The sequence below is a fragment of the Arvicanthis niloticus genome, chromosome 27 (genome assembly GCF_011762505.2).
Source record: "Arvicanthis niloticus isolate mArvNil1 chromosome 27, mArvNil1.pat.X, whole genome shotgun sequence".
Taxonomy (NCBI): domain Eukaryota; kingdom Metazoa; phylum Chordata; class Mammalia; order Rodentia; family Muridae; genus Arvicanthis; species Arvicanthis niloticus.
Window position 1 is genome coordinate 24,499,359 of NC_133435.1, and position 13,368 is coordinate 24,512,726.

The window sequence follows — 13,368 nt, forward strand, 5'->3', positions numbered from 1 at the left end:
AAGAGGAAGAGATGAGCATCCTAATATTCCGGTCAAGGTCATCTCTCCAGTGGCCTTTTTTTTTTTTTTTCCCCAGCCTCATTCCCAAAAGTTCCCTTTATTTCTCCATTATGATACAGCTTAGGGATCTGGCCTCTGAGGGATACCCTAGACCCAAATTACAGCACTTGCTTCTCCCCTAGCTTGTCTCTCTTAGAGGCAGTCGTTCAATTCTGTGGGCACTGTGGCTAAGCATCATTCTTGAAATCCTTCTCACTCTTCCCCACCACATTCACTATGTTGGCAAATCCTGTTAGCTTTATCATTAGTCTTACCCCAGGCTATATCACAAAACTCTATAAGCTGGTGGCCTTTTTTTTTCTCTTCTTCTTCTCAGTTTTGGAGGCTGGAAGCCTCAGCAGAGAGTTGGGCTCTAGTGAGGACTCTCTTCTTAATTGTAGACTTCTTATGGGATCCTCACTAGGAAAGAGATGGCCAGCTGCCAGACTCTTGAAGTGACTGTACATGGCCCCACTCTCAACCTAATTAGCTTTATAAAATCCCATGTACAGTCACTTCAAGAGTATGGTTTCAACATACAAATCTGGTAAAGAGACATAATTGGTATAATCCACGGACTAGATAGAGCCATGTCTGTTTCAGTGTCTTCAGCACAACTTCCTACCACCAGCCTGCCAGCTTTACCCCATACTGGACTTAATTTCTTGGATTAAAAACAGACGACTAGAGTTGCTGTAAGTTCTACCACTGACTCAGATCCTTACTGTAGCCCACGGGAAACTTAGGATGCTGTGGTAATCTCTCACATCCCTTGAAGCTTACTCATTCCACCATGTACTGCCCACGCCTGCCCACTCCTGACACATTCCTTCGCACTTCCTGTCTCAGAACTCCGTGACCACAAACAACTCTGTCTCATCTGCTCCCTGTGTCCACTCAGATTTCTTTGTCACCTTAGAGAGGAAGTTTTTCATACTTGCCTTCTTATACACACACACACACTCACACACACACAAGGAAATCACACCCACCCTCCCTATCTCACTTTTTCAACCACCTTTTTTTAGGAATTATTTGTGAGTATCATTCAAGCAATGGGAAACTGGTTGAAGGCTTTCCATAATATGCCCCAATTTGTTGTAAAGTAACTAAGGAGGGAGGAGGGGATTGGAGAACAGAATGGAGCAGAAAGAGAAGTAGGAAAAGAGGGGTCTGTTCCAGAAGCCTCCCAGACTCTTGCTAAAGTATGTCTTATTTTGTGTCTTCTCCAGCCCTCCTTTCTCTGGCATAGACCAAATGATGACATACAATTTGATTCTCAAAGGAATCGAGAAGATGGATTTTCCCAGAAAGATAACAAGGCGACCTGAGGATTTGATCCGGAGGCTTTGCAGGTGAGAATGACCATGGGCGACACCTCCCAGCGGAGGAAGTGTGAAGGTTTCTGCTTGCTCCTTGTGCAGTGTGTAGATGCTTCACAATTAGGTTTGCACATTCACTATTTGAACATCTTATGTTGCTGTTGTAACTGAAAAAAGTTTTTAAGTTAAAAAATATTTTTGAAAAAATGTTGCATGTGTGTTTGTGCACAGGTGCATGCCTGTGCCTTTGGAGGCGAGGAAATGTCACCATATCTGGAATTGGAGTTTTATAGACAGTTGTGAGCTATCGTGTGGGTGCTGGGCTGTCGTGTGGGTGCTGGGGATCCAGTACAGGTCCCCTGAAAAAGCAGCACATTCCCCTAACCACTGAGAAGGGGCATGTCTCTAGCTCCCTAGTATTCTTCTTTTCTTTTTGTTTTTTAAACAGTTTTTAAGAAAAGATTTTATTTATTTTTATTTTGTGTATATGTATATTTTACTTGCATGAATGTCTATGTATCATATGCACACCCACAGAAGTCAAAAGAGGACATTGTGTCTCCTGGGGCTGGAGTTAGAGACAGTTTTGAGCTGCTCTGTGGGTGCTGGGACTTGAATTTGAGTCCTCCGGAAGAAAAGTCAGTGTTCTCACCCACTGAGCTATCTCTCCAGCCCCTTAATCATCTTTAAGAAATTGTACTTCCAGTCTTCTTTTAAATTAAATGATATAGCCTTTGGCTTATATCATTTTTCAGGGAAATGTTGGAGACTTCCAGAGCTTTGTTTTGCTTAAATTCCAAGGCACTGCTGCATCCCTGCCCCACCTCTGGAGATGTTTTTAAAGGGTTCAAAGTTAGCAAATGTAGAACATCAAACCTCGTTTGGGAATTGAAAATAAGAATACCTACACACTTCTAAGATTGTAGCTTAGACGTAAATGAAACTCTAACACATTTCCCAGTTTTCTCAGCAGCGCTTGCAACGAAGTTTACAAGCTAGTAATAATTCAAAGTCTATCCAGGGCTCATGTAAAGAACTGACAGGTGTAATCAGCCATGGCTCCTCCATGGAGGGCCATGACTGTTTTTTCCTTGTGGTCAAGTGGCTGGCCTGCAGTAGGCTCTGATGAAAGTTATTGAGTGAATGAATTTAAACACAAGCACTACTCTTTTATCTAAAACTTCTCATGTATTCTTATTATAAACTTCTTCTGTTAATTATTTTAGGCAAAACCCAACAGAAAGGCTGGGGAATTTGAAGAATGGAATCAATGACATTAAGAAACACAGGTACTGATTTCCTTTGTTGCTGAGATAAGCACAGAAATACATAGAGTAACCAGGTGTCTTAGATAGGGTTTCTTTTGCTGTGATAAACACCATGGCCAAAAGAAACCTCAGGAAGAAGGGACTTATTTCATCTTACAGATTGTAGTCTATCATCCAGGGAACTCTAGGTAGCAACCTGGAGGCAGGCGCTGACGCAGAGGCCTTGGACGAGTGCTGCCTTCTGGCTTGCCCATAGGCTAATCTGGTGGGGAGCATTTTCTCAGTTGAGGTTCCCTCTTCCCAACTGACCCTATCTGGCATCAAGCTGACATATAGGCCACCAGTATATGAGATGACCATGACAGGTTCTCTCAGGAGACCACCATGCTCAGTTACAGGCTTTCCACTTTCAGGTGTTTCAAGGGTAAAGTTTTTCTTTGTGTAGTTTGCTAGTTATAGTTGCCCAAATAGGTCTTAATATGCTTTCCTTAATACTGGAAATGCATGTCAAGAATGAGCAAAGTTATTTTAAAAGCTACAAAATCACAGCATTCAGTCACAGAAAGTTTTTCATCCACTGTTGTTGTTATTGTTGTTGTTATTATTATTTATTATTATTATCTTGGCTTCTGTAAGGGAATTAAATTATATTTTTGGCTTGGAATTTGTAAATAGAGCAGGGGTATAATTCATGAAGCGATGTAGAAGAGAATGATAGCTTAAGCCATTATTAAATATCACTGACTACTGAGTTTGTACTTTATGGTTCTGGAAAGGGGATGTATTTAGTAGGAACTATGACAGGATCTTGTTCTCCCTCAATCCTTACAACTCCATTAAAAGAATTCGCAAGAGACAAAGTGTAGTGTAAATGATAGGGAAAAATTATCACCGAGTGAAATGGGACATCAAGGGATGAGTGTGCAGTGGCCAAAGGGACCTGTGCAGAGCAGAGCATCTCATGTCACTGTGAAAGCAGAGAGTGGCCAGCAGGATCATTGCTTCTGCCTGTGTAGGTAAGCTCTATGATTATTTCCTAAGTCCCATGAACAGACAGCTTTCCTGAGGGATGTTTTCTTGTCCAGATTGACAAGCTCTCTTGGGTTCGATCTTACAGGAAGGGCAATGGGTTGCCAAGGCTCCCGCTAGCTAGCAATCTTACAAGGTTTGAGGCTTCTGGATCCTGTTTGAGATAGTGTTAATGGCTTTCTGAACAGTTCAGGAGGTCACATCTCCAGGGCAGAGAAATGACTCAGGTCATTTAAAAGTAATTCAAGCCCTGCAGCTCTAGTCCTTGGCTATACCATGAGGCAGGAGTCCAGTACTAGAGTCCTTAAAGCCTGTTCATGTCTAAACAGCTCCCCCATTGAAGCCATACCCTGACTCCTTAAAACCTTTCCTGCAGCGAGTGATGAATAAAGATGCCAGGCTGTGGCTGTGAACCACAGCACCCAAGACCAGGAGAGCAGTTGACTGTGGTATTACTTACAATGTTTGATAGTTTTAAGTTGTTAAATCCTTTTTACTTAATATATCTTTAAATTACTTCAGTTTTTGTCAGTGTGTGATATATTGTAAGTCATCCCTATTCTATTTCAGTTTTAACTAATACTACATATTTGTTTAAAATATAGCTTCCCTTGAATGATTCTCTAAGCTCTGAAACCTCAATTGACTTTTCTGTTGGAGTCCATTGATTTGCACAGACCCACAATTCGGAGTCATCTCATGGTGATCCAGCATTCCCCTTTAATAGCTTTTAGACCCCTGATAACTTCCTTGACATCCCCTCTAATTTGATTAAATATTCAAATGTGGCACTTTGAACCTTTAAGATTTATGGGGTTTAAATCAGTCTTTGACAAGTCCTAGAATTTTCAGGATGTTTCTTCCATCTTGCTTATAATCTACAGACAGAAAATATCACTTGTGGCTCTCTCTTGATGGTCCACATATAAATGTGAGAATTTTGTTATTGTAAGCCTTTAGGTATGCTCACGTGTTCACTTTCAAAAATGAGAACCTCTCTAAGGCTTTATTCATGTCAGATTGAGGGCTGATATGTCTGTGCACTTGTGCTGGGAATCAGGGTAAAATCTGGAGTTCCATGCATACTAAACACATGCATTGCCCCCAAACTTCCCCCTCCCCCCCACTCCCAAACTCTGCTGGTGTTTTTTTTTTTTTTACTGAGGAATTAAAGGACCATCAGCAGCCAGGACACAACAGGAGGCATGTGGCTATGATTTGTTCTCTTTAACTGCAGCTGCAAAATGAACAAAATAAATAAATAAATCTTAAGATGCCAGTCTTGCTGTATGAATTCATGATCTCCCTTGCAACAAAGCCATGTGTTCACCATTGGGAAACCATGCTTCCCCACAGGGTGAATTAAAAAGAAAAGGAGGGAGGGAGAGAGACATCACAGAGGGAGACAGAAGACGGAGTTATTTGGAACTTCATAGACATTAAAGTGCTTGTAATACTTTATTCTTTGTCATCCTTTGAGTTGCCTTCAATTAAAGGTTGAGAAACACTGTTCTAGATAAAAGCTCATTATTTGTCTTAAAATTCAATCTGTCTTCTCCTTGCACCCCATTCTTGTTACCAGCTTCTATTCTCATTATAAAATGACATATAAGCATACTGTTCATATTGACAAGTGTCCCACCAATTAAAGTGATTCTTATTCTGTTGTCCCCCATGTTCTCATTAAGGAGTTGTCAAGCTTTGCTTAGGGGTGGCTGAAAGACAGAAGTGACCATAAATGCTGAGAAGCTCCAGCCTTATCTTCTCCTTTACCGGAAGCTCATCCAAACTTACCAGGCAGACTATGGTGGGATGCACAAGCAAATTGATGTACTATGGCTTTTCCTTCCAGCAAGATTGATTGGTCCATTCTCTGTAATAAGGAGGCTTCCTTCTGCCACACACAGCGTCAGGGACAGAGTTCAGGGGACAGTTGGCAAGATACAACAGATTGCATGGCATTCTCTGAACTGGAAAACATAATTTCATCCTAATTTTCTCTTTTCCTGGAACTTTTTCCCAAGCTACCAAGCTAGTGGATAAGCTCAGGTGTGTGTGTGTGTGTGTGTGTGTGTGTGTGTGTGTGTGTGTCTTTGTGTATCAGTCTAGATCAGCAGTTCTCCACCTTGGATCATGACCCCCATAAAGATTGCAAATCAGATATCCTCAATGCCAGATATTTACCTTATGATTCACAACAGTGCAAAATTACATTTATGAAGTAGCAACGAAAATAATTGTATGGTGGGGGGAGGTCACCACAACATGAGGAACAGTATTAAAGGGTCACAGCATTAGGAAGGTTGAGAAACACTGTTCCAGATAAAAAGCTTTTTAAACTTTATACAAATCTCCCAAGTCTATAACTTTCTTACTACCCAGTATATTCTTAAAATGTAAAACCAGCATTCTTTTAGGGGCTGGAGTGGTTGAGAATACAAACCACTCTTGCAGAGGTCATGAGTTCAGTCCCCAACACCTATGTCAACAGCACATAACCACCTCTAAGACCTGTTCCAAGGCATCCGACCCCCTTTTCTGGCCTCCTCATTAGGTGCACACACACACCCACACCCTTCCATACACACACACACCTCACTTTAAAATAATAAAGTAAATATTTCTCAAAATCTCTTTGTATTAGATTTTCATACTCCTCTGTAAAACAAAATTCATTTTTAAAGGAAACTTTTCATTCTAGCTTTGCATTAAAATAAAAGCATGCCTAGGCATGACATCACTCTATAAACATGCCCAATTGTGCATCCTTTATTCAGTCATCTTTCCTCCCTTGTTTATTGGCTAACCTGGAAACAAGGCATCAGTCTTTTCTTCCAAAGGCAAAGAAAGGCTGGTGAACCTGGGTGGATGTAATTATGATTCCTGACAGGAGTATTAAACCAAACCCCTTACCATAACATTTGAGAACAGTGCCTATAAATCTCCTGAAAGCAATTTCTGTTCTGTCCATGTCAGCGCAGCTCTGCTGAATATTGTTCACATACCAGTGTGTGCGGCACTTGCACTGCATACAACCGCAGCCTGTCTCCTGCATCGCATGTGATGCATGTCTCAGAACACTGGGATTAAGTGAATGGTCACTCACCCCAAGCAAATGTTGCTGTTAGTGAAGCTGCAGCGAACCCTCTAAGAAATGCAAGACTATTTTCTTCATTAGAACAACAGTAATCACTAGTATTAACAATACCGCCTCAGCTAATGGGGTTTTTGCTTCCCTCCCTCCCTCCCTCCCTCTCTCCCTCCCTCCCTCCCTCCTTCCCTCTCTCCCTCTGCCATGCTGGATGTTGTCTGGTTTCAGCTCTCGAAGCTCTTCTGTATGCTGTTACAATCACCATGAGCTTCATACGGACAAATGCTCCATTGCACTGTTCCTTGCAGTTACTCACCACCTCCGAACCTCATGATCTTTCCAGCCCCTGGGTATCTTTTTCTTCCTCCCTCCTTTACACTGTGTACCTCAGCCGACTCCTGCCTCTTCCATCTGGGAGGTCCTTGCTCAGAATTCTGCATGGCTTCTCTCTTCTCTTCATCCTTTAAATACCACTCCCAGTGGGAAGCAATCCTTCCAAGTTCGCCCCATCCCAATACCACCTACCACTCTGCTGTCTTCCATCTTCCTGGCACTTACTAGTGTCTAAATTTAAGTCAAGCATTTGTGATATTTACTTATTTTGTCTACCGCGTTACCAAAATAAAAATATTATATATATTTTCATACTTGGGACAAGTTGTCTTTCCATACATGTTTGCTGCCTGGCTAAATTGACATCAATAGTCTAATAAGTAATGATCAATAGGTAGAGACTTGCCTTGCTCCATATTCTTTGTAAGATTCCAAGAGACGGGTCTCCAGGAGAAGGGAGGCCTCCCGAGGTCTGCTATGACACGTATGCTAAAGACCAGACTCACCCGCTTACATTAATGATATAGATGTGAATAAAAGAAATTCCAGCTGTCAGCTTGACTCGGTATCCCCACACATCACTCACTGTAGCGCACTGTGCTATTGGGACTGTGTAGGTGCTGGAGGAGCTAGAGGAAGGAAACCGGAACTGACTGCAGAGTACTCAGGAGAAAGTGGTTGGATGGACTGGTTAAAAACACTCCTGGGGCCGTTGTTTCTCTAAAGCTAAGTAGAGAAGCAGACTGAAGAGACTTGGAGAGGAAGTTAGGTCAAAGGATGTGTTTTGTTGGTGTAAGAATGAAGCCGTTTCTGTATGATAACCAAGCAGTGACAGTGCAGGACAGAAGAACCACAGCAATAACCAGAGATGATGTCATCAAGCATGTAGCAGAGACACTGGCGTTAGGGAGAAGATAAGGAAGCCCATTCGTAGTTCAGGAGAAAAGGTGATGCAGGGATGGGGTGCAAATGGGCTGAAGATGGAACAGGAGTCATTTTTTTTTTTTATGGGCCTTTGGAGTTTTGTTCTGTTGTGGTTTTATTTCGCCTCATTACCTCTCAGTGAATTAAGACTCAAGGGTAGGGTCTAAAGCAGTGACTCTCAATCTATGGCTCACAATACTCTTGGGGTTGAGCAACATTTTTACAATTGCCTAAGACCATCAGAAAACACAGATATTGACATTATGATTCATAACAGTAGCAAAATTACAGTCAAGAGATAGCACAGTAATTTTATGGTTGCGAGTCACCACAACATGAGGGACTGTGTGAAAGGGTTGCAGCGCTAGGAAGGTTGAGATCCACTGGGACTAGATAGCTCTACGGTAAAGAGAACTTGTTGCTCTTGCCGAGGACCTGGATTCAGTGCCCAGCACCCACACAGTAGCTCACAACCATCTATAACTTTGGTTCAAAGGAAGTTGACACCCTTTTCTGAGCCGGATATGCTCAAGAGAGGGTGCATGTCTGCACAAGTCTGCACGCGTGCAGGCAGAAAAGAATACTTGTACCCATAAAATAAATAAATCTTATACAGATAGGCATAAAGTTATGAAAGTCTGAGGAGGTGCTACACTATATGTTCTGAGCCTAAGTGCCACAGGGAAATATTGCTGGGCAATGTGAATGCCCAGTAGTCGTGGGTTGAATATGAAATGGGTCAAGGCATCCTTCCCTGTTAACTTCAGCTCTTACAGCCGCACTTTTGGAGGTAGGGAACGGCATAATGGATCAACAGATATACTCCAGCATGCTGATCATGGATTATGTGAGTAATATCCTCCATATTTTTCTCATTTTAGGTGGTTAAATGGTTTTAATTGGGAGGGGCTGAAAGCACGGAGCCTTCCATCACCTTTACGAAGAGAGGTATGGTATTTGCTAGAACACTCCCTCAATTAGTTTCTAGGAACTAATTTTTAAAAGCAAATTTTGAAGGGGGGTAAGAGGCAGGAGGGAGGAAAGGAGAGAGAGCATGTACATAAGAGATTTTTTTAAAAAGTACTTCTCATTAGGTGAGTTTGCCCTGCTAATTGTGATCTAGAAAGTTAAATTAGTATGGTTGGGTCTGGAGAGCAGGCTCAGTGGAAAAGTGCTTAACACATGAGCATGAAGACCCAGTTCCTGCATAAGAAGCTGTGCACTGTAGTGTGTGTGTGTGTGTGTGAAGCTGTGCACTGTAGTGTGTGCATAAGAAGCTATGCACTGTAGTGTGTGTGTGTGTGTGTGAAGCTGTGCACTGTAGTGTGTGTGTGTGTGTGTGTGTGAAGCTGTGCACTGTAGTGTGTGCATGAGAAGCTGTGCAATGTAGTGTGTGTGTGTGCGCGCGCGTGCGTGCGTGTGAGAAGCTGTGCACTGTAGTGTGTGTGTTTACATGAGAAGCTGCGCACTGTAGTGTGTGTGTGTACATAAGAAGCTGTGCACTGTAGTGTGTGCATAAGAAGCTGTGCACTGTAGTGTGTGTTTACATGAGAAGCTGTGCACTGTAGTGTGTGTGTGCGTGTGAGAAGCTGCGTACTGTAGTGTGTGTGTATATGTGCATGAGAAGCTGTGCACCGTAGTGTGTGTGTATATGTGCATGAGAAGCTGTGCACCGTAGTGTGTGTGTATATGTGCATGAGAAGCTGTGCACTGTAGTGTGTGTGTGCGTGTGAGAAGCTGCGTACTGTAGTGTGTGTGCATGAGAAGCTGTGCACTGTAGTATGTGTTTACATGAGAAGCTGTGCACTGTAGTATGTGTTTACATGAGAAGCTGTGCACTGTAGTATGTGTGTGTTTACATGAGAAGCTGTGCACTGTAGTGTGTGTGTGTATGTGCATGAGAAGCTGTGCACCGTAGTGTGTGTATATATGTGTGTGCGTACATGCTTTAAATGATCAATAGATTTTAAATCTTGTATGCTATTTAAATTATAGTTAGTATATTCTGAGAAATTAGGGAAGGTTGCGTTTTATTTTATGTGACTATATCAGACTAGAAATTTATCCATAACTGTTTATCTTTGGTGAAAACCTTTGATGTACAAATGTGCATGGAAGGCACAGGACTGCCATGATTCCTTCAGACAGCACACATAAATTTGGTAGAACGATGACCTACTAGTTCTTGACACACTTCTCCTGAGTCATGTGGTATTCCACTTTCTCTCAACCTATGTTGTCCAATATGACACCACTAGCCACAATCGTGACAATCCCAGGAGGTGCCCACAAACGCCCAGTAACCCACAGTAAATCACGATAGCATCATCAATGCTTTTGAAAAATCTGTTTGTTTAATTAGGTGCTCTGTAATTTGTTTTAAGTAAAGAATTTCAAACTATAGCTACAAAATAGTGTAATACTGTCATTTAACTTTCCTAGTGACGTTTCAATGCTGCCAAGATTTAGGATTGTCTATTTGTTCACTATTTTGCATACTTTACAGGGATAGTGTAACTGTTAAAATCTGGCAAGAAATTTAAATGCAAGAGGAACTCTGATAAATTTTAATATTTAAAAATATGTGTTTTAAAACCATTTCTTAATTTGATACAGGAAGGTAGATAGTATTTATTTCACCTTTTCTTTAGAATATAATTCCTCATGCTGCACAGCTCCTGATGAATGTAACCAATGATAAAATCACTTGATTCTAATGAGATGATCTCACGTTGCTGAGACTGTGTGTGACACGATGCAGATCGTGTCTTTTCTATGTAATGTGTAATATGTAATTTGTAATATTTAACATGTAACATGTAATGTGTAACATGTAGCATGTAATATGTAATAACAATGTAATATATGTAGTAGTCTCCAGTGTAAGGTCAGCACTCGGGTACATCCAAGCTTCACCTGGATGTACTGCCATGCTTGGTCACTCCTGTCCTCACCTTTGTTCTCTCCTTTCTCCATTAGCTCAGTGGCCCCATAGATCACAGCTACTTTGATAAGTATCCCCCTGAAAAGGGGGTGCCTCCGGATGAAATGTCAGGCTGGGATAAAGACTTCTGACAGGAGAAAAACGCCGCTGTGCCCCGGAAGAGGACTGTGAGGAACAGTGACACAAAGCTGATTATTCCTCTCTTCAAAGCATTGTTAGCGCTCCTGGAAGACAATTATGGAAAAGAAAACCCTGATAAACAGGGAAGGAGAGTGGCTGGATGTGGTTCTGAATGAGAACATCTCCTTTAGATGCTGTGAATTATTCTTGTATTCCATTCTGTACTTGTCTCAGAGATCAAAAGTTGTCCCTTTCCATTTCTGTGGTCTGGTCCATTTTTGTTGGCATAACATAGTTTTCTCTGAAATTTGCTGCTCCCTCCAAATCATACTCTCATGCCTAGAATCCTAATAAAATAAATATGGCTTTTGTCCTTGAGCACCTAAGTTATTCAGATAGAAGGAAGACTACTGAGCAGCTTTAGAAGAATATCTCCAGAGCTTAACAGACACCAGGGATATAGCGACATCCACAAATCATGGTTTTCAGACATCTTAGATAGTCAATAGAAGACCGTGAGTTTTATTATCTTTCAGCTTACAAATACACTAATATATTTTTTGACGTTATCAAGGAAAAGGGAAACTTTGGATATTAGTGAGTGGTGCCAGTTACTAAAGAAGGCCAGTCAATCAAATCAGATAAGTATATCATTTTTAATAACTTAGAAAAAAAAGCATTCCCTTTTCTTTGGCCAGTTGTGATAGTGCAGAGATTTATCAAAAACTTTGTAAAAAATAGTCTGGAAAGTGTGGCTAAATGATGGGCCTTTGGGAAGGTTTTATCTTATGTCTATATATATATATATTTCCACTACCAAAGTAGACAACTCGGTGGATGAAACACTAAGGACATTTCCTTCCCACCAAAGACAAAGCATAGCAAACCCTGATAGCTCAAGTTGCTGACTCTTTCAAACTCTGAGATGTTTTGTTCAGTCCTATGATTACTGCGATTAGTAAGCCCAAACCATGCATGATTTTTAATGAGAAGCCCATTGGCAAATGTTGAGATTTTTAATCACTGTAGAGGTAATAGCTTTGCTCAAAGGAGGCAATTGAGTCATGTATATAATTATAGCCCAGGCTACTAGTGATGTGATGAGATTTTAGAAGAAAAAGGAACACCCAGAATCTGGCCTCTTCCTGTTTCCTCTTGGCAATCTTCCAAACTGAAATCGATGAGGAGAGCTTCCAGTGCACTGCACACCTGTCCCTGAGGGCTTTCCTGGTGTTTGTAGGTGTTCCACTTCCTCCCTTCCTTCCCAAATGATGGCAGATGTCCCTGTATCTTCTTAATCTGGAGGAGGAGAGATGATATCCCAATTCCTGTATCGTTTAAGCTTCTGATTGTATTTTCATATGATATATTCTATGTGAAAAGCAAACCATCCATTCCAGACATATTTTCATTCTTTAGAGAAAGTCAGCTGTCTGTCTCCTGAAGACTGAAGCCAGATAAGCAAAGCCCAGAATAAGAAAGTGCATCCTTAAGAAATTATATTTACATATTTAGAGTCCTTTGCTGAACCAAAGAGTTTTGTTTCTTGGGGTAGATTTTTAAAGATTATGTACTGTATATAGAAAAGCTGTTTTTAATAGGATTAATATAATATGCTTAAAGAATTTCTAAAGTCTAAAAATATCTTATTTGCATTTGATTTCTATGTACTATCTGCTTTTCCATGTATATATTTTATAATTACCAACATATGCAGGTAGAAAATGGATACATTGGATGGCCATTAGAACTGTACAGTAATAGTAACAACGATTTTCTCAAGAGTGTTCCATTATTGTAATTGAAAAGAAAAGCCTACGTGTATAGAGTTAAAACACACCTTAGAGGTTAATTTTTTCTGTGAGTGGCCATATCATATATAATGCCCACACATGATTTAATGTGTTTCCTTTATTAAGATGAGGGTGTGTGACTGAATTATCATTTAATCTCAACTTGATTTCTATCTCAGTGACCTTGGGAACATGATTTGCCTTTGGGTACTAGCTTCTCACTTGTAGAACAAAGGCAAGGTAAAGCTGTATCTACAGACAGATCCTTACCTGGTATCTGTGAAATGGTCCTTGCTGCATAGATGAGAGCTACTGTTACTATCTCTGTTGAAATTAAAGCGGCCTTAATAACTCTTTAGTTCTGAACCATGTGTGTCAATGGCGTCTGTGTGCAAAATTCTGAGTGAAATTAAGTCTGCAGTAATGATAGTTGATGAAACTTTGGTGTATAAAAAGCATTAATCATCACCAAAATGAAGTGATCTACTGAACTTACCTTCATTTA

At 40.9% G+C, this 13,368-nt stretch overlaps 1 protein-coding gene across 5 annotated transcripts in view; it reads left to right on the forward strand.

The window, feature by feature from the left end:
- Prkg2 (protein kinase cGMP-dependent 2) overlaps positions 1-12,695 on the forward strand; it is a 103,540-nt gene extending 90,845 nt beyond the window's left edge. For 4 of the 5 annotated variants that reach the window (XM_076926428.1, XM_076926430.1, XM_076926431.1 and 1 more), the window contains 4 exons: positions 1,272-1,394; positions 2,588-2,650; positions 8,888-8,954; positions 10,986-11,223. In XM_076926428.1, the coding sequence (XP_076782543.1) occupies positions 1,272-1,394; positions 2,588-2,650; positions 8,888-8,954; positions 10,986-11,081 (349 nt within the window). In that variant the 3' untranslated portion in view covers positions 11,082-11,223. Of the gene's footprint in view, positions 1-1,271; positions 1,395-2,587; positions 2,651-8,887; positions 8,955-10,985 lie in introns of all 5 variants that reach the window. The other variant, XM_076926429.1, reaches the window with a different exon arrangement.
- The last annotated feature ends 673 nt before the right edge of the window (positions 12,696-13,368 follow it).